General features: G+C 38.2%; 1 protein-coding gene across 2 annotated transcripts in view; it reads right to left on the bottom strand.

Annotated features, from left to right (window-relative positions):
- Window positions 1-21,141, bottom strand: part of KCND2 (potassium voltage-gated channel subfamily D member 2) — a 530,430-nt gene that overhangs the window by 112,691 nt on the left and 396,598 nt on the right. For both annotated transcript variants that reach the window (XM_089672105.1, XM_089672106.1), the window contains exons 2-3: window positions 19,122-19,284; window positions 11,318-11,404 (exon numbers count right to left, since the gene is read on the bottom strand). In XM_089672105.1, the coding sequence (XP_089528231.1) occupies window positions 11,318-11,404; window positions 19,122-19,284 (250 nt within the window). The remainder of the gene's footprint in view (window positions 1-11,317; window positions 11,405-19,121; window positions 19,285-21,141) is intronic.

The raw sequence follows: 21,141 nt of genomic DNA, 5'->3' as shown, positions 1-21,141 counted from the left end.
AACAAAAACTTTTTTATTGTGTGTGTTTTTTTTTTAAATTTGACCATACTAAAGAAAGAAAATGCACCAAAACACTATATATTTCCTTCTAAGCCACAGTTTTGGATATGGAAAGTTACAACACAGTAGTCACTTTAAACAAGTTTACTAAATTAGTCAACTTGGTTTATTTTAAAATGACTGATGGGGAAATACTGAATACTGAGAATGAAAGGGAAATACTACTGTAGACTGTAAACAAGCATAAAAGTAAAGCATATTACTATTTATTTCACATCCAAATCTTCCTCCCTTTCTATATTTTGTTATTTAAATAGTAATTCCACATTCATGGCAAAAAGTAGCAAATAAAAAAAATATATTATAGCATATACACTTTATACAAAAACCATGTTGAAATGGAATGTTATTCAATATGTTATTCAATATTGCCAGAATCTCCGAATTACAATACTAATGCATTTCAACGAATCTGAATAAAATGACAACAAATCAGCAATTCATTTTTTTATTTGGATATTTAAAGCATTTCAATGAAAATAATGTTTCAAATTCATTCATAATAGTTGGTTGTTAAGGTGCATTCTTAACAACTGATGACTCATCTGCTGTCAAGGGGATTTCCCGCTGTCAGTATAATGAAACAAAACACATGCCAGCTTGAAAAAAAACAACAACGTGGGGGTCCCCCCAGGCCTTCCAGCTTGCCTAACATGACTGGCCCTGTCCAAGGACATAGCCAAATGACAGGCAAAAATAGAGGTGGAGGTTACCCGCTGACTGTGCCCCCATGTTTTCTTGTCATTGAGCAAGTGTCATTATGGGGGCAGGGTCACCCAGTGACATCATCAGGTAACCCTGCCCGCATGTTTATCTCTAATTCAGGAAATTACACTCGCCCAATGACAGGTAGACATGGGGACGGGGTCACACAGTGATGTCACCAGGGAGCCTCTGCCCCTATGTTTACCTGTCAGTCAGCTGTGTCCTTGAACAGGACCAGTTGTGTTCAGTGGGCAGCATTTTTTTTTTCGTGCATGTCAGCTTTTCTTTATTTTTTTAATATTTAGGAACTTGTCAAAAATTGTGTACCACATACTCATTCACACAGGGTGGAGCTGGGGGCCCCTTCTTCCAAATTCCGTTAAGCCCCTGCCTGCAGATCCCCACAATCACTGGGCAAGGGTTGTGGGAAAGAGGCCCTCATCCCCATCAACAAGGGGACAAGGTGCTTTGGAGGGGGGCCCCCCCTGTCAAAAAGCACCCCCCATGTTGAGGGCATGTGGCCTGGTATGGTTCAGAAAGGTGGGGGTGCTCAATCACCCCCTATCCTTGACTGCCGGGCTGCATGCTCCAATATGGCTCTGGTATGAATTTTGGGGGACCTCGTGCTACTTTTTAAAAATCATTGGTGTGGGGTTCTCCTCTATACCAGATCGGAAGGATTGGGGGGACCTCCATGCTGATTTTGTTTTATATTTTTTAACCAGCATGTTTGTTTACATTCTACATTCATACATTTTGTTTACATTCTACTAACAGTGGAGAATCTTGCTGACAGCAGATAAGTCATCGGTTGTTAAAGATGCAGGAGGTGGCTTGCCGGCCACTCCTTAACAACCAACTATCCTTCACACAGAATTTGGATCGGTCAGTTTTGGATTGATTCAAATTCTAATCCTTCTGAAAATGTAGAATTCTTTCAAAAACAAATAAATGAAACTGAACAAATTTTTCCGTTCTACACATGTTTACAGTAATTACCTTTACTTTTCAGTTACTTTTCAGTCTGCAGTGCTATAATTTTCTGTAAAACGCAATGCAAAATGGCAAGCCATTTGAATGGACTGCTGTGCCGCATGTCCTGCACAAAAAAGGTGCATGCATCTTTTTATAAATGCTGCCATGTGGAAACTGCATGGTCTTTTTGACCATACGGTTTCCCTGGGGTTCTCGAACCCGCGATCATGCTGTGGACTGAGATGTATGGGGGTGCCATTCAAAAAAGCAGGTAAAACCCTTTACTTACACACATGCTATTAATTGTTTAACAGAATAATATCAGAACAATCTGTTGTTTACTTCCTGCAGGATTTCACTTAACTTCACCAGAGAACAGTCTTATTTCAAATGGAGGATTCTCTAGTAGAAATATCATTTTTCAGTAAATTGATAAGGACAGCATTTTTAGCATCTTGACAAAATACTCATTGCCCCAGTAAAGTACTGTTGTTTTTAGTGGTTGCATTCTCACAGGCATTAACATTTGGTAACCCTAAATTGCCAGGATTTAAAATGGCAGAATAATTGCAGAGAGTGTGGTGGATTAGTGGAAAAAGCAGAAATGTAAGGGTTACTGGATTTGTCTGAGGCTTACAAATAAGACATTAGGTAATTTTACTGTTACTATAGTAATAAGTTATATTTTTCTTGCACTAGGCTTAAAACATTACATGCTCATTGGGTGGCAAAAAGTATAAAATGTTTTTGTTTCTATGTTCCTACAGTAGTTTAATTGATGCAATCATTATAGACATTTGACAAAGAATAGCAGTGATTATGCTCTACTAAAGAGGAAAAGCAGGCAAATTGCTTAGGTGCATACACACACCTATATATATATATATATATATATATATATAGTATATATATATTTACCCGCGAGGAAATACGTGCAGTCACCACTGCTTTGCACAAAAAGGGATTCACAGGCAAGGATATTGATGCTAATAAGACTGCACCTAAATCAACCATCAAAAACTTCAAGGAGAGGAGGTTTAATAGTTGCGAAGGAGGCTTCAGGGCACCAAAGAAAGTCCAGCAAGCACCAGGACCATCTCCTAAAGATGATTCAGCTGCGGGATCAGGGCAACACAAGTGCAGAGCTTGCTCAGGCAGGTGTGAGTGAGGTGAAGACTTTTGGAGGATGGCCTTATGTCAAAAAGAGCAGCAAAGAAGCCACTTATCTCCAGAAAAAAGCATCATGAGACCATTTAAGTATGGGGTTGCCTTTCAGCAAAGAAAATGGTCTCACTCACAATTTTGCCTAAGAACACAGCCATGAATAAAGAATGTTACAAAAACATTCCCCAAGAGCAACTTCTTCCAACCATCCAAGAACAGTTTGGTGATAAACAATGCCTTTTCCAGTATGATGGAGCACCTTGCTATAAGGCAAAAGTGATATCTAAGTGGCTTGGGGAACAAAACATCAAAATGTTGGGTCCATGGCCAGGAAACTCCCCAGACCTTAATCCCATTGAGAAATTGTGGTCAATCCTCAAGAGTTGGGTGAACAAAAAAAACCACACACATTCTGACAAACTCCAAACATTGATTACGCAAGAGTGGGCTGCCATCAGTCAGGGTGTGGCCCAGAAGTTGATTGACAGCATGCCAGGGTGAATTGCAGAGGTCTTGAAATAGAAGGGTCAACACTGCAAATACTGACTCTTTGCAAAAACTTAATGTAATTGTCAATAAAAGCCTATGACACTTATGAAATGCATGTAATTATACTTTAGTATGCCATAGTAACATCTGACAAAAAAAAATCTAAAAACACTGAAGCAGCAGACTTTGTGAAAATTATTATTTGTGTAATTCTCAAAACTTTTGACAAGGGCTGGATACACAGTGTACAGTATATATATATATATATATATATATATATATATATATATATATTAGCTAGGACAAAAATAAAAATTAAAAGCTAAAAAAAATAAAAAACATATGTATATATATATATATATATATATATATATATAGATAGATAAAGAAATGAGTACACGCCTTTTGAAAAGTAAGATTTTAATCAATGAAAACAAGAACAATTTCCAAAATTGTGACAAAACTGAATTTTATAGAACATTTGTTTAGTTCATTACATGAAAGTAAGGTTAACCTCTCTGGCGGTATGATTATTTCAGATTTTTGGTGCTAAAAGCGGTACCATTATTTTGCATGGAAATATGTATTTTTTTTATTGTAGGCTGTAATTTTTAGGAATAATTCACTGAAATCTGTCCGAACAAGAATCTTGTAAACATTCCAGATGTGATAAAACTTGAAACACGAAATCTTAAATTATAATTTAAAAAATAATCATAAAAAATAATATAATAATAAATTTAATTCAATAATATAATCAAACCAAAAACACTGAAATTTAAAATATAGCGCCAAGTTTGCACATCGCTCAGCAAAGTCGCAGAATCGTTTTCAGTGCCTGATGACGAATTTCCCCACAAATCATTATCACTCAATTCTGCAAGTGGTTCTGATTTACTATCGCTGTTCTCTAGCTGGTCTAAAACCGATTTTGACCTAAAGGGACACTTTTTGAACGCCATGGACTTTTCTAAGTTTCTAGGCAGAAAGAACATTCAAAATGCAGTCAGGGCACAGGACAAAGCAGTAGGGACAAAATGTATGTCCAATGCTTTGAAACAGCAATGTTTTACTATGTAATATTCGTTTACAAAAAAATGACATTTTTAAAAAAATTTTAATTTGCCGCCAGTTACAGCCGCTGTACGTCCCAACGTCACAGGGACTGCAACACGGAGGCCGGCATTGGCCAGAGGAGATGGCTGGGGACGCTGCAGGGGACACATCGCGAGAGCGAAGGACAAGGTAAGCGCTGCAGGGACTCCCTGAGCAACGCTGCATTGTAAGCCCGAGTGTAGCTCGGGGTTACCGCTCTTGGTACTGAAATTTTATCCCGAGCTACACTCGGGAATACCGCCAGGGAGGTTAATAATATAACTTAGATTACAAAATCTTCAGTTTTACTCAAATTAGTTGATACAAAAATGAATACACCCCACAACAAAAACTAATACATCTAGTATTTTGTATGACCTCTTCTAGGCCTGGAATGAACAATTGGCGACATATTGCATCTGGTGACATCTATCTTTTTCCGTTCTTCAAGACCGACCTCTTTTAGAGCCTGGATGCTGGATGGAGAGTGATGCTCAACTTGTCTCTTCAGAATTCCTCATAGGTGTTTGATTGGGTTCAGATCAGGAGACATACTTGACCACTGAATCACTTTCACCCTGTTCTTCTTCAGAAATGCAACAGCGGCCTTAGATGTGTTTTTTGGATCATTGTTATGTTGGAAAAGTGCATGACGACTAAGGGTATGGAGTGATGGTACCATATTCTCTTTCAATATAGATCAGTACATCTGTGAATTCATGATACCATCAATGAAATGCTGCTCCCCAACACCAGCAGCACTCATGCAGCCCCACAGAAGGACGCTGCCACCACCATGTTTCGCTGTAGGCACCATGTATTTTTCTTTGTACTCCTCACTTTTGCGACGCGATACAGTTTTGAAGTCATCAGTTCCAAAAACATTTATCTTGGTGTCATCACTCCAGAGTACAGAGTCGCAGTACTGTTCTTTTTCAGTATGAACCCTGGCAAATTCTAGGCAAGCTTTTCTGTGTATGGGCTTTAGGAGAGGCTTCCTTCGTGGACGACACCCATGTATGCCATTCCTCTGCAGTGAATGCTGTATTATGTCACAGGAAACGATCACCCCAGTTTGTTTTTCTACTTCTTTAACTAACTGTAATGAACTTGCATGGCAATTTTCTTCAACCCTTCTCATCAGAAGACGTTCCTGTCGAGGTGTTAACTTCCGTGGGTGGCCTGGATGTCTCTGTGAGATGGTTGCAGTTCCATCTTTGTTACATTTTTGTATCACTTTTGCTACAGTATTCTGACTGATAAGTAAAGCTTTGTTGATCTCCTTGTAGCCTTCACCTTTCTTGTGTAAAGAACTTATTTTCTTTCTCAGGCTTTGTGACATTTCTCTTCCATGTGGTGCCATTGCTGACAGCATGAATTAGGAAGGGGTTTTCTTTATTAAGTAACGCCATTTTATAATCAACTGTCTGCTGGACACCTGTTTAATGAATAATTAGACTCACCTGTAGCTGAATTCTTGTTAATTAAGATTTTGTTATCTAAAATTTAGCTTTGCTCCTAAGACTTTCATTGGGGTGTATTCATTTTTGCAACATGGTCTGGAATTAATTTGTTAGGAAAAGTACTTTTTTGTATGTGCAAATGAACAAATCTTGTTTCCAATCAATGGTCCTCGTTTGTAGGAGTATTTTGTATAGCGTCCCATAGAAAATGTTGATTCTGAAAGGAAAGGTTTTTTGACAAATATGTTGGGGTGTACTCATTTATATTGAGCACTGTATATGTGTATATATATATTCCCAGTCAGGAATGTAAAATAGTTAAATATTTGATAGGCTCTTGGCACATGTTCACCAGACTATCTTTGCTAATTAAAACTAGGTAAACCATGAATGTAGACAGACAAATTAATGAGTCACAGCAGTGCCTGCTGCTACAGTGTTTATTTTAGAGACAGAGAGTTAGGCTACTTTCACACTGATCTGCTGCAAAAACACAGCACAAATGCATAGGTGTTTTTACCATGCTTTCTGAGTGATTTCAAAGGACACGTGACTTTAAAACTGCACCAAAAATGCTTCCTAGAGGTGTTTTTGAGGTGCTTTTCAGTCATTTTCCATTGATTTCAATGGAAGAGGCGTTTAGGGGATTTTTTTTTAAATCACCAAACATGCCCCAAAGATGCTGCAAGCAGGAGCAAGCACAATGCCTCAGTGTGAAAACATACATAGACATACAAAGGGAAGCATTTTTCTTGAGCTTTCTAGGTGCTTTTTTTAACACAAAAACACTTCAAAAACAGTGTGAAGGTAGCGTTAGACAAGCGGCCTGTATAATGCCCAGAGAGAGAGTGATACCTGAATAAGTGAGTGAGTTTTTTAATGCTGTTTTTAATAAAGTTTAAAGCTATTCTAAAGGTTAATTTATAAATTTTTGGGGGAAAATAACAAACATGTCTATACTTACCTGCTGTGTGCAGTGGTTTTGCACACAGTAGCCTGGATCCTCCTCTTCTCTAATCCCCCGCAGGCTCTCCTGATCACTCACCCCTATTGGGTGCCCCCACAGCAAGCAGCTTGGTATGGGGGTACCCACTGCTCCGTGTGTCCATTCACACACGGAACAACATATTGGCCCTGTCCCCTCTCTATCCTAATTGTCTGACTGGCTGTGATTGACAGCAGTAGGAGCCAAAGGCCTTGCTGTCTCAGCCAAAGAGGAGGCAGAGACCTGGGACAGCCGAGGCTGTTGTTCACATTGCTGGATCGTGATGAGGTTCAGGTAAGTATTGAGGGAGCTGGGGGGCCCTGCTGCACAAAAAAGTTTTTTTACCTTCATACAGAGAATGCATGAAGGTAAAAATCCTTGAGCCTCTACAACCAATTTAATATGGTTTTTAAGCTATCCCTCTGTGTGATTTATGCGTTTCCAAGTGACTATGAGTATGGAGAAAGAGAGCCATGGAGAGTAGTAGTAATGTGGAGGGATCCCCTAGTGATACCTAAACCAAGTGCTGTCAGACCTTTTTGTTATTAAAAAGGTCCATTAACTCTGGTGAGTGTGTTGCAGCACTAGGGAGAGCACTGAGAGCTCCTTTAAAACATGTGTTAAGCACAAAGTGACACGTTGAGACTATTTGATGAAGAAGCAGAGACTTTGTATATGCACTTTATTTTTTGCGGATTTTTGCGCAATATTGGAAAGACATGTTATATATGTCATGTTATATAAATGTTTGCACTTTGAGACATTGATCAATTGCACATTTTTTAGATTTATTTATTTAATGCTTTGTTTATATTAGATATGAAATTCAGCCCTTTATTTTAAAGCACTGCCTTATTTGATTTTCTAGATTGGAAAGAAAGAATACAAAAATACATAAAGTGGAGTTAGAGAAATGTGATATAATATTTACCCTTCCTCAGAACTCAGAACTCTCTCTAGAATGCACCTCCATCCATACCCCCCCCCCCCCCCCCAATCACATCCTCATCACCGCACTGCATCCAGCACTGCATCCAGGTTACAACTGAATGTTTCCAATATATGGACCCCAGGTTCTTGCTAACAAAAAAAGGTCAGAATTCAAGTGGAACAAAACTTACCTTCTCTCTAATTGTCCAAGTCTCTTGCCAGTTCCAGTATCTTCTCCATGGGTGCTGGACTTTGGGCATTGCCATTGGCTGTCATTGGATGACGTAATTCCTGCGCATGTGCAGGAGTCGGTCATCCTCCAACACAGGGACTGTGCACTGCTCAGCTTACACGATGCTGAAGTACTCCATGTCTCTTTTGTGATAATAGTCTGCCTACTTGCAGTCTGGTCAAAAAAGCTTTCAGTTCCACTTTAAATATTAAGTCTGCGCAAGACCTTCATGGGAGGTAAAACATTTAACAGAGAAAACAACCAGCTCAGGACACATTGACATAAAGCAGATCAGCTAGAAAGCAATGCAGAAGCATCTTAGTAAGGTTTTGTAAAGTCTCTTAATGTAGTTTGGTCGCAAATGATTGTCATTTAAAATAGTCTGTTGAATGGTTTGAGCAAATACACATTCTGGTCTGTGGTTTCTTTAACTACTAAAGCCCAACTCTGCTTCATATTCCATAACTGCAACTGAAAAAAAGTTTTTTGGGAACCACTGCATTAGATTCATATCATACCATATATTCGGTATCTATCAAATTGTAATTTCAATGTGGCCAATAAGATGTTGGATTTTGGAATCTTTTCATCTGGAAATATAGATATTTAGCATATTTGGCATTGAAGGGTCATCCACTAGAGCATAGAAAGTCACTGCAGCACCCCTTAGTGCACCCCTCAGACAATTTGATTTGTTGTGTTATGTCTATAGACACCGGGAACAAGAAAAGATGGATGTATTTGCAGCCCTGTAGCTTTTACTTGCCATCAGAAATATATAGAATTTTATGTGACTCTGATGAATAAGATTGAACTTATTCTGCACACAAACTGGGCTCTGCACTGAGCTAAAAAAAAACCCAGATGAGCCTTGCTTATGTGTTTTTTGATTTTTAAACTCCTTTTGTTTCATTGTTGCTTATTTTGTAATTTTGTCTGTTTTGCAATACCTGTGCTGTAAATATTTTCTTGTGCCTTTTTTATGTCATTAAAACGATATTTTAAAATAATTTAACTGAATCTCTGAGTACTTCAATCAGAAAGTAAAGAATCTTTACCTCTGTAAGAGCTACTCCACTGTAAATTCTGTTAATTTCCTGTGTGACTGTACAGTTACATATGAAGACATATTTAGAAGGCCAGAATTGCACAGCAAATGTTGTGAATGGCACATGCTGTCATTAAAATGAATGGTGGTATCTACCATGCACTGCAGAGTTAACCAGTACTCAGCATTGATCATTTTCAGCCTGCTGGTGCATAGATTGTTCCAAAACCAAGAAAATCTCTGCTCAGGGTGAGATCTGAGAGTGTGATTGTCGTATTACTTGTTTAGGATTTTCCTATCCCAACCAGATTGCAGGATGAAAATAATGCCAATCACTGTTCTAATGTGATTAGGATTGTCTGCTGGGGAAAAAATTCACTTAGTCTTTAACTTTTTTTCTGCCAGGCTCTGTGCTCCACTTTTAAACCCAGTTGGCCAGGCCATTTGTGCAATTTTTCCATAGAATTTTTATTTTTTCCCTACAGCATCCAGAGTTTGTAAAAGACCCCCCCCCCCACCCAAACCATATATTTTCTGAAAGCACATGGCCAGTAGAATAAAAAAAAATGTGCTACTGACTTTTTAGTCCCCTCAATAGTTGCACAAATATTCATTAAATCCTTCTTTTACTTTAAAATACACTAAAGTAATTATTAATGGATACATACATGACAAAATTTACAAAATGTCTGCTAAATTCCTACAAAATATAAAAGCTAAAACTGTATTAAGTTAATATTGCTACTAAGACCTTGTTAACATGGGGGGTACTATAATTTTCCAGATTCTGTGCATCCCCATGCAGCCAGTACTATTCATGTCAATTGAGATGCAACGGCTGCATAGACATAACCTCTGTTCCCAATCTGACATCCGTGTGGGTACACAACCCTGAATGCAGACAGCGTGAGCTCAGGGACATGCACTCACATGGATGTCAAATTGGGAGCAATGGCAGTGTTCGTGCAGTTGCTACATCCCAAATTACATCAATGAGACTGCCTACCTGGGGATGCATGGAACACCTGGGCATCCCTTTGCAGGTAAACACAGCCTTACAGGGGCATATGCTGTGAATGTCCTGTGTGAACAAGGCCTTACTATGATTTTTATTTTATTTTACAATTATATTTTTTAATATTCTGTCCTTTTTGGGGGGTTGGGGGGAGCTTTGCTGAGATATCAGTGGTCTAAACAGACCCCTGATGTTTCTTTTTTGAGACAGAGAAAGGGACTGAAGACAGTCTCTTTCTCTGCAACTTAGACTCCTTTTCATTCATAAACTGACACATAGTAAACACAAGTGTACTATTCTCAGTTATCAATGGACACAAGAGCGATCAGTAGTGATTGCTGCATGCATCCATTGAATGTTTACCAAGCCCCCCCCGTACTCCATCCTTACAATGGAGCAGGCAGTGGGAGGAAGAGGAGGGAATGCTGGTCAGCAGCCAGCCAGTATTGGTGAGTCTGGGCCAATGGGGGGGGGGGGGGTCAGCATGGCAGGGGAGGCCAGAGTGGCAGGGGCCAGCTAGAAGCAGTGCTGTATGCCATACGGACCTGGCAGCAAAAAGGTTCATGGATATAGATGTCAATGAATCGGTGATCACATTTCTATGTATATAGCGACCAATTAAACGAAGGGTGACATTTTCTACAGCTTACTGCAAGCTGTGTCTAAAATAATTACTAAATACTGCTTCTAGCGATTTATTTTTCAAACTTTTCTTTAGCAAAGGTCATTTTCAAGGGCAATTTTCATGTAAAGCTATATGCAGTATATGCCCGAGGATAATCATCCAAGGTCACCTATTATCAGTTCAAAGCAGAGGTCAACAAGCAAATCCCATTCACATGTAGGTACAAGTTTGCTTATTTCTTAAAACTGCTAGCTGTAATGGTCTCAATGATCAGAAATGCAATTTGCTCACAAAACATACTATATATGACAGTTCTAAGCTAAAATACTGCCTTCAGTAATCAATTATGGATGTTTACCACTCTTGTAGTTACTTCTGCATTCAATTATTCCATTGTATTCAGGATTTAGACTTCAGTGTGCTTCAGGCAGAGAACATTTGATGTTGATGTTTTAGAAAGCCTTTTGTGCAGCTTTATGTGCACATTCACATGGTGTAAATAGTGGAAAATAAGATAAAGCTGAACCTTACCTCATGTAGTAAACCATTGCGTTTGCTTTGTAAATAAGCATTAGCACTTCCACTCTTTGCCACCCGAATCCTTGCAAGTCTTGCTTTCTGTGAAGTAAAAAAACATACAACTATATATATAATCATGATTGTATTAATAATGTCAATATATTAATGCATTAGTAATAATGCATACATTATATATATAATCTGTCAGGAGAAATGGAGTCCAGATACAATAAATGCTCTCTTTACTTATATCCAAGTGCACAAATTGACATATCACAATAAAGCAGCTCAACCAGGTTTTGAGCTCATGCTCTTTTTCAAGTCAAACACAAAAACACTTGTATATTTTTATTGTTAATATTATTTTTTGGGATAATTGGAGACAAGTTTATAATTATATATCTAATCCTGCAGTGTTTCACTCTTACAATTCTTTTTTCAGGGCTCAAATCTACATTTTTCAAAAGTTAGTGTCAGGAAGATACTTGCCATAGTCCACAGTGGCGCAGGCGCAGATGTGTGAGGGCCCGTTCTGCTGCACATAGTCGTGTGCATTTGCGTTTGCGCGTGCGCACACGCATACACGTGACAGCCCGTTGCTAATGTTGGAGCCAATCAGACTATTTAAACCCAGCAGCACTATTAACCTGTGCTGTCTGATCTGCAGCTCCCCCTCCTGTATTCCTGTTCCTGTGATTACCTGTGATTGACCCCAGCTTGTTTCTTGGACTCTGCCTCTGCCTTCTGACTCTGCTTGATCTGCTCCCACCATCACTGACCCTGGCTTGTGATCTGACTATTCTTTTGTTTACCGTTCATGTCTGATCCGCTTATCTGTTACTCGGCTTGTCTGACCCTGCATACAGTCTGCTACTAGCCTGCTTCATTGCCTGCCTGCTCTGCTGCCAGCCGGTCCAGCCATCCCATCTCCCAGCGAAGTGCCAGCAATTCCTGCACAGACTACAGGACTGAACAGGCTCTCATACCCCGCTGTGCTCTTGTGGTTGCTGTTCCACCTTCAGTGGTCCTCGAACCGGAGCTGTACGAGAGGTCTTCCTCCTGCTATCAGGCTCACAAGTAAGGTACGTGACAGCATGAAAAATCACTTCTCCCAAAGACACCACCTTGGCACACCAGCATTCACACAAGATATCGCTACAGCTGGCTGGCTGCTGGCTACAGCTTTATAACTATAAAAACAGTTCTTCAACCTATTGGATAAACCACATTTTTCATGGGGTTCTAATTAGTAAACATCAAAAAGAAAAGTGAAAAATAATCTGTTCATTTGCAACTTACTTGCCTTGGTGGGGACATGAAAGCCCCTATCTCCTGGCAAGGTCAAGCACCTTCTTTTTTAAAATTCTTATTACAGTAAGAGGGAGCAGTTCCCTTACATGTTCATTTCTGAATCAAGGAAACTAATAATACATGGACTGTGAAATTCCACAAGATGTGCATTCTCAAGTTCCTGTTCTCTAACTGGCTAATTAATTGATTTATAGAAAATATTGCAACAGGGTCAGTCAAACGTTTCACTTGGAAAATTTCTCACATTTACGTTTATGGTATATCAATGGCATGATTTTCACAATTGTTAATTGTGGCAACATAGTAATAGGGTCGGGTCTTATGTTCTGTGAGATTCCACAAGATGTGCATTCTTAAGTTCCTATTCTCTGACTAGCTAATTAATTATTTTACAGGAAACATTGTAACAGGGTCAGTCAAACCTTTCCCTACTCTTATTGGCAAATCTCTCAAGTTTAAGGCATATTAATAGCATAACTTTTACAATTGTTAACTGTGGCAACATAATAATGAGATCAGGTCTTATGTTCATGTTTATAAAAAAAAAATATATATATATATATATACACACACACATTATATTGCCAAACGTATTGGGATGCCTGCCTTTACATGCACATGAACTTTAATGGCATTCCAGAAGCGCATTTGTGAGGTAAGGCACTGATGACAGATGAGAAGGACTGGTTTGCAGTCTCCTCTCTAATTCATCGCTCTAATTCATCCCAAAGGTGTTCTATCAGGTTGAGGTCAGTGCAGACCAGTCAAGTTCCTCCACCCCAAGATTGCTCATCCATGTCTTTATGGACCTTGCTTTGTGCACTGCTATGCAGTCATGTCAGAACAGGAAGGGCCATCCCCAAAATGTTCCCACAAAGTTGGGAGCATGAAATTGTTCAAAATGTCTTGGTATGCTGACAAATGAAGAGTTCCCTTCACTGGAACTAGGGGTCCAAGCCCAACCCCTAAAAAACAACCCCACACCATAATCCCCCCTCCAAACTTTACACTTGGCACAATGCAGTCAGCCAAGTACCGTTCTCCTGACAACCACCAAACATGGACATATCCATCATATTGCCAGACAGAGAAGCGTGATTCATCACTTCAAAGAACCAGTCTCCACTGCTCTAGAGTCCAGTGGCGGCGTGCTTTACACCACTGCATCCAACGCTTTGCATTGCACTTGATGATGTAAGGCTTGGATGCAGCTGCTCGGTCCATTCCATGAAACTCTCTATGCACTGTTGTGCTAATTTGAAGGCCACACAAAGTTTGGAGGTCTTTAGCTATTGTCTCTGCAGGCAATTGGCGACTTCTGCGCACTGTGCGCTTTAGAATGCGCTAACCCCGCTATGTCATTTTACGTGGCCTACCACTTCATGGCTGAGTTGCTGTTGTTCCCAGTTCCTTCCACTTTGTTATAATACCATTAACAGTTGACCGTGGAATATTTAGCAGCAAGGAAATTTCACAGATGGACCTATTGCACAGGTGGCAACCTATCACGGTACCACACTTCAATTCACTGAGCTCCTGAGAGCGACCCATTCTTTCACAAATGTTTCTAGAAGCATTCTGTAAACCTAGATGCTTGATTTTATACACCTGTGAGCATGATGTGGAGAGTTGTCCCAGTACTTTTGGCAATATAGTATATATACAGTGGGGATCAAAAGTTTGGGCACCCCAGCTAAACATTTGTATTAATGTGCATAAAGAAGCCAAGGAAAGATGGAAAAATCTCCAAAAGGCATCAAATTACAGATTAGACATTCTTATAACATGTCAACAAAAGTTAGATTTTATTTCCATCATTTACACTTTCAAAATAACAGAAAACAAAAAAATGGCGTCTGCAAAAGTTTGGGCACCCTGCAGAATTTATAGCATGCACTGCCCCCTTTGCAAAGCTGAGACCTGCCAGTGTCATGGATTGTTCTCAATCATCGTCTGGGCAGACCAGATGATGTCAATCTCAAAGGTTTTAAATGCCCAGACTCATCTGACCTTGCCCCAACAATCAGCACCATGGGTTCTTCTAAGCAGTTGTCTAGAAAACTGAAACTGAAAATAGTTGACGCTCACAAAGCTGGAGAAGGCTATAAGACGATAGCAAAGCGTTTTCAGATGTCAATATCCTCTGTTCGGAATGTAATTAAGAAATGGCAGTCATCAGGAACAGTGGAAGTTAAAGCAAGATCTGGAAGACCAAGAATAATATCAGACAGAAAAGCTCGCAGGATTCTGAGAAAAACAATTCAAAACCCACGTTTGACTGCACGATCCCTCCAGAAAGATCTGGCAGACACTGGAGTTGTGGTACACTATTCCACTATAAAGAGATACTTGTACAAATATGGTCTTCATGGAAGAGTCATCAGAAGAAAACCTCTTCTACGTCCTCACCACAAAAATCATCATTTGAACTTTGCAAATGAACATATAGACAAGCCTGATGCATTTTGGAAACAAGTTCTGTGGACCGATGAGGTTAAAATTGAACTTTTTGGCCGGGATGAGCAAAGGTATGTTTGGAGAAGAAGGGGCACAGAATTTAATGAAAAGAACCTCTGTCCAACTGTTAAGCATGGGGTTGGATCAATCATGCTTTGGGGTTGTGTTGCAGCCAGTGGCACAGGGAACATCTCACGAGTAGAAGGAAAAATGGATTCAATAAAATTTCATCAAATTTTGGATGGTAACTTGATGCCATCTGTGAAAAAGCTGAAGTTAAAGAGAGGATGGCTTCTACAAATGGATAATGATCCTAAACACACCTTGAAATCCACAGGGGATTACATCAAGAGGCGTAAACTGAAGGTTTTGCCATGGCCTTCACAATCTCCTGACCTCAACATAATTGAAAATCTATGGATAGACCTTAAAAGAGCAGTGCGTGACAGACAGCCCAGAAATCTCAAAGAACTGGAAGACTTTTGTAAGGAAGAATGGGCAAAGATACCTCAAACAAGAATTGAAAGACTCTTGGCTGGCTACAAAAGGCATTTACAAGCTGTGATACTTGCTAAAGGGGGCAGTACAAGATATTAACTCTGCAGGGTGCCCAAACTTTTGCAGACGCCATTTTTTTGTTTTCTGTTATTTTGAAAGTGTAAATGATGGAAATAAAATCTAACTTTTGTTGACATATTATAAGAATGTCTAATCTGTAATTTGATGCCTTTTGGAGATTTTTCCACCTTTCCTTGGCTTCTTTATGCACATTAATACAAATGTTTAGCTGGGGTGCCCAAACTTTCGATCCCCACTGTATATATATATATACTTCATCTCTGGCCACGTGGAATCTCCTACATTGTAGGGGTTGGGGAAAGGCCTGGCAACCTCCCCTGTAAAATAATTATAAAAGAGAATTAATGGAAAAAGTCGCTTACGAGTGACAGTCCATGCAATCGCCAAGGGTCGGATACAACTGAATGGATAGATAGATAGATATATGTATACACACAAACACACTCACTGGCCACTTTACTAGGTTCACCTTGCTAGTCCCAAGAAAATATCTCCCACACATTACACCACCACCACTGCCTAAACCTTTGGTACAAGGCTGGATGGATCCAAACTTTTATGTTGTTTACCCCAAATTCTGACCCTACCATCTGAATGTCACAGCATCCAGTCTGCACATTCTCCTCTGACATCAACAAGGCATTTTCGTCCACAAAACTGCCACTCACTGGATATTTTCTGTTTTTTGGACCATTCTCTGTAAACCCTGGAGATGGTTGTGCGTGAAAATCCCAGTAGATCAGCAGTTTTTTAAATACTCAGACCAGTCTGTCTGGAACCATCAACTATGTCATCAACTATGTCACGTTAAAATTCACATAAATCTCTTTTCTTCCCAATTTTAATGCTCAGATTGAACTTCAGCAAGTCATCTTCAGCACGTCTAGATGCCTAAATGCATTGAGTTGCTGCCAGGTGATTGGCTGATTAGCAATTTGTGTTACCAATCAATTGAACAGGTGTGCCTAATAAAGTGGCCGGTGAGTGTATATATACAGTACATACATAAAATATCTACATAGAATAGAAATTAGAGTTTGATATCAGAGTTTGATATCAGATTTTGAAACTTGAAACACTGCTTTGAAATGAATTTTGGTCATATGAAAGAATGTAGATACTCTATATGCCATCAACTCATACCCAGGAACAATCGTACCACAAAACAACTTTATGCAATTACTTTTCTTTTTGTTTATCAGCTATCAGTTTTGTTTCTATTTCATTTTAACAGTTTTCTCTTGGGGACTTGTTGCTTCATGAAATTGAACCTTTTGCTCTTACCAATTACAAAATATATTTCATGTGCCACAGTCTGCAACAACACACTGATAATTAAGTATTACAGGTAATAGAGAAATCTACATTAATTAAAGACTGCATCTGATAATATGTGGTGTATCATTCCTTAGACTTCATTTCTATCGTGAAATAAATTGATATAGCAAAATTAATTAGAAGTATATTCTCTTGAAATGTCAGGCAATTTCTTTTTTTTCCATGGAGTTCAATTTCTTCTCTATTTCTTATATGCTTTTCACTTAAAACTGAGAATGAACTGCTAGCACTTTGACATCTGGTTTTTCTGAAAGGCAAATTGATCTGTTCATAAATTACTCCCCAGTCGCTCATATGGCTGATGTATTAGCTCAGTACTGGAGCTCCTAGTTAAAAGTGAGAAAGTAATTGTTCAATTTATTCCTGTAATACAGTGTATCTCTGCTTTACCATTGTGGTGAGATGTTCATTGACTAAAACTAAAGTCAGATAGCAGCACTGAAGTGAAATCAATAACCGTGTTGCCCAACTTGTATATAGGATAGGCTTATTTTTAAAGATCTGTATGATTGTTATACTAATAAAAAAGAAAGAATATATTCTTAAAGTAAGCTTGGCATATTATTTAATATAGTAATAACATATAAACCCATATACTGTAGAAGGATAATTTTGTATGTTAACATAAAGTATGTTTAGAGAGAGTCTTTATTATCAAAAGGAGAGGAAAAATTAGTATTACAAAATATCAGTACACTCTTAATGTAATGTTTCTTGTCCTATTCAAAATAATCTTCCTATTTCTAATAGAACATATACCATCAGCACATGTTTGGCCTATACCTTGAACCCCCATTGAGTTCTTATCATTGCCTGTGTCCTTGCTGGGGAAATCCAGTTCATGGTATTCCACCCCTTCCACGTCTACTAAAAATTTTTTTTGATTTTTGCTTCTATCTATGTTCCTCTTGGAGAGAATTATACTCACATCCTGTACTGGTCTTACATTGGTGTTTTTTAAGTGTTTATTTTCGATTTCATCCCAGTAATTCAAATGAGTTTAAAACATTTAGCAAACATTCACTTATGTAATTTTAACAATTTAATGTTCCCAGTGTTTTTAAGGGTACTTAGACATTTAAAGTGCTTAAGCATTTTTTCATTTCAATGGTCAGAATAAATTATTATTCTGGCCAATGAAATAAACAAATACCCCAGCACTTTAAATTTCTAAGTACCCTTAAAAACACAGCTTAGACGTGTTTTTGCAGCTGCTTTTCCCCTGTTAGGAGAAAAGCATTTACAAAAGCTCCAGTGTGCATGAATCCTTAGGTTTTTCTTAGGAGCAAGCCTTGGGCAGACTGCAAGCTACTCTGCACAATTTAAATTAGAGGTAACTCAAACTGTCCTAATTAACAAATAGGTACACATTAGTGTTGATGTATTAAAGAAAAATAGGGTGTTCACTTTGCAGGAGAATGTTCCTTAGCTTAATAAATGATGTGAAAATCTGCTGACTTCCATCATTCAAACATGTGCAAGGGAAAATATATATATATTTTTTTTTTTGCACATGATTGGGTATTCTTTAAAAAGACGGAGTTCACCACATTTATTAAGCTACATGGAAAGATTCCCTTGCAAAGTGAATATTCCTTTGCACAGTGAATAGCCTATTTGCCCTTAGTAAATCTTCACCGCTTATTTCCCCTCATTAACATTCAACAGAGAAGCTATACATCTTGTTATTTAACCCCTTTGGTAGGGTAGGCAGTGTTTAAATCTAGTTTGCAATTGAAAATGACATCCATCAGCACAGTACAGACAAGGTTAGTTATGACAAACCTTAACTCCCCAGCCCCATCTGCAAAGCAGAGGAAAACTTGAGTTTTCAGCAAAAAACAAGTAAAATGTAAGCGGGATTATGCCATGTGAACACAAACAAATGTTAGTAGGTGTTATCCCAATTTGGCCAAAAAGTGGAAAAAAACTTTAAGAAGCTTAGATTAGGTCTATATGCAATTTAATATTTGGTATAGTATTGAAATGTTATTTTAAATACATCAGCCAGACTAAACCTAATGTAATATAGTATCATTATCTAGTTACGTTTAGCAATCCAATCAAGTTTTGGTTTGCATTGTACAATTTGATCAATACATGTCTGTTCATGGTAATTTTATCACATTACCTTTTGCGCTCTGCGTTTATCTGCCCGTTGATTCTGATGGTATATCCGGCTGAAGTTGGAAACTATTACAGGAACTGGTAACGCAATGACTAAAACACCACTTAGAGAGCATATGGAGCCAAAAATCTTCCCAGCTATTGTCTTTGGAACCATATCACCATACCTAAAAAAAAAAATCAAAAAAAAAAAAACATATGCAGTTCATATATAGTTTTGACAGCTTTCCTTACTATAATAATAAAACAACATACAATGGGTATACCAAGTATTAAAAGTAACAATTATCAATAGAATAGTAAGAAAATGTCCAGCTATAGCAACAGCAAAAAAAAGATTTAATTAACACAGTGGTATATGAACAGTGTGTGGCAAAAAAACAAAACAAAAAACACATTCTTCTAAAGAAGAGGTTCATAACTTGAGGTTCATGAACCCATAAGCTGTCCATATATGGGTTTCAGGGAGTCCGTGAGAGTCATGTAAAAAAATAATGTTTATATTCACTATACAGCCCTCATTTCATTTTTGTAATGAGTGGACATTACTTTTTGACTGAAAAGGAGTGAGGTTTTTATTAGGCCTCATGCACTCAGGTGTATGAATTTATGTTGCCAGAGGTTAGCAAAAAAAAATGCTTCTAATCTTGCCTTTAGGCACATTCGTGTGCATTTACATGCGTATGACATTTAGAAGCATTTGCATTTTAACTCATTCTATTGGCTAGAAAGTTCATGTATTCTAGCCATTAGAATAAATGTACACGCATAAGCATGTGTTTATGCGCATTTGCATGAGAAAACGCAAAACCACTTCTCCAGGAACACATGCCTGGGCCATTTTTTCTGTGCATAAAAATGTACTAAAAGGTCTGCATGTGCAAGGACACATTAGCATTTGTCAACTTTATTCAAACTTTGCATGTGCCATATATGTATGACAATCAACTTTCAATAAAATAAAGTACATATATTCATTGCATGAAAAGTTGTGTTTATGTGAATAATTCTGGGGAGAGGGTCCATAACTTTCATTAAATCCCTATAGAGGTCCGTGACTCAAAAAAAAGGTTAAGAACCTCTGCACTAAAGAGACGTACCTTTATTGAAATGCATTTATTTTTCAAGGGCTAGAAACGATTGGTCATTGATGCTGTCTGAAAAAAGAACTGTTTGTACTGCCACAAAACAATCATGTTTTGGTTTTCATTCTTCCATTTCAAGTTACAAATTTAAAGCCAGAATCTGTACTGATAACAGCAATGCAATAATATAGACGAAGGCTATTGTCCTATACTGTATATACATTGTCAAATAGTAACTAATTGAAGAAATATAATTGGAATTCATTGAGAAATATGCTGCAGAACTGTTACGGCCAGTGACCTCATACAGACCTTGCCTGCTGCAAAATATTTTATAGTTAAAATGTTCATCAATTTGCATTATGAATGGAAGTAGTGTGCCAGAATGTGAAAACGTCCACCAGATGGCATAATGTACCATTACAAGCACATTATAGTTCTGCAGCAGAATACACACAGATTGCTAATTATGGCTACTCTAAAACTGCTTATGTTATTACACCTTTATTTAAATGTAAGGTTTAGAAATCAAATTTTTGAAGTATTTTCATTTTAGGATTCATTACCTTATGCCATCTATATCTGTTGAAAGAAATTTGGATTGAATACATTATATGTTGGAAAGGGGATCATCGTCCATTTAATACCCTAGCAAAATCTAGTGGCTCAACAAAAAAAATCACATCCAGGTTACTATTTCATGTATGTAGGAAAAAGAAATACTAATATGAAAGGCAATCTGCACCCAACACCTGATATACACATTTGTTCCGGGAGACTCAACAAGTAGTGAGGCAGACAGAGAATGGAGCTCAGCAATCACAGCTCCCATATTTTACCCCATTCCATATCGTTTTTAAAATATTTTATTACAATGTCAGAAAAATACATTAGTTATAGGAGAACTAATATAATTAAAAGAGAGCAATTCATGAATAA

This window comes from Staurois parvus, unplaced genomic scaffold (assembly GCF_062004578.1).
Source record: "Staurois parvus isolate SC_StPar_1 unplaced genomic scaffold, SC_StPar_1.0 ptg000120l, whole genome shotgun sequence".
Classification (NCBI taxonomy): Eukaryota; Metazoa; Chordata; class Amphibia; order Anura; family Ranidae; genus Staurois; species Staurois parvus.
This window is presented reverse-complemented; position numbering and strand designations above follow the sequence as displayed.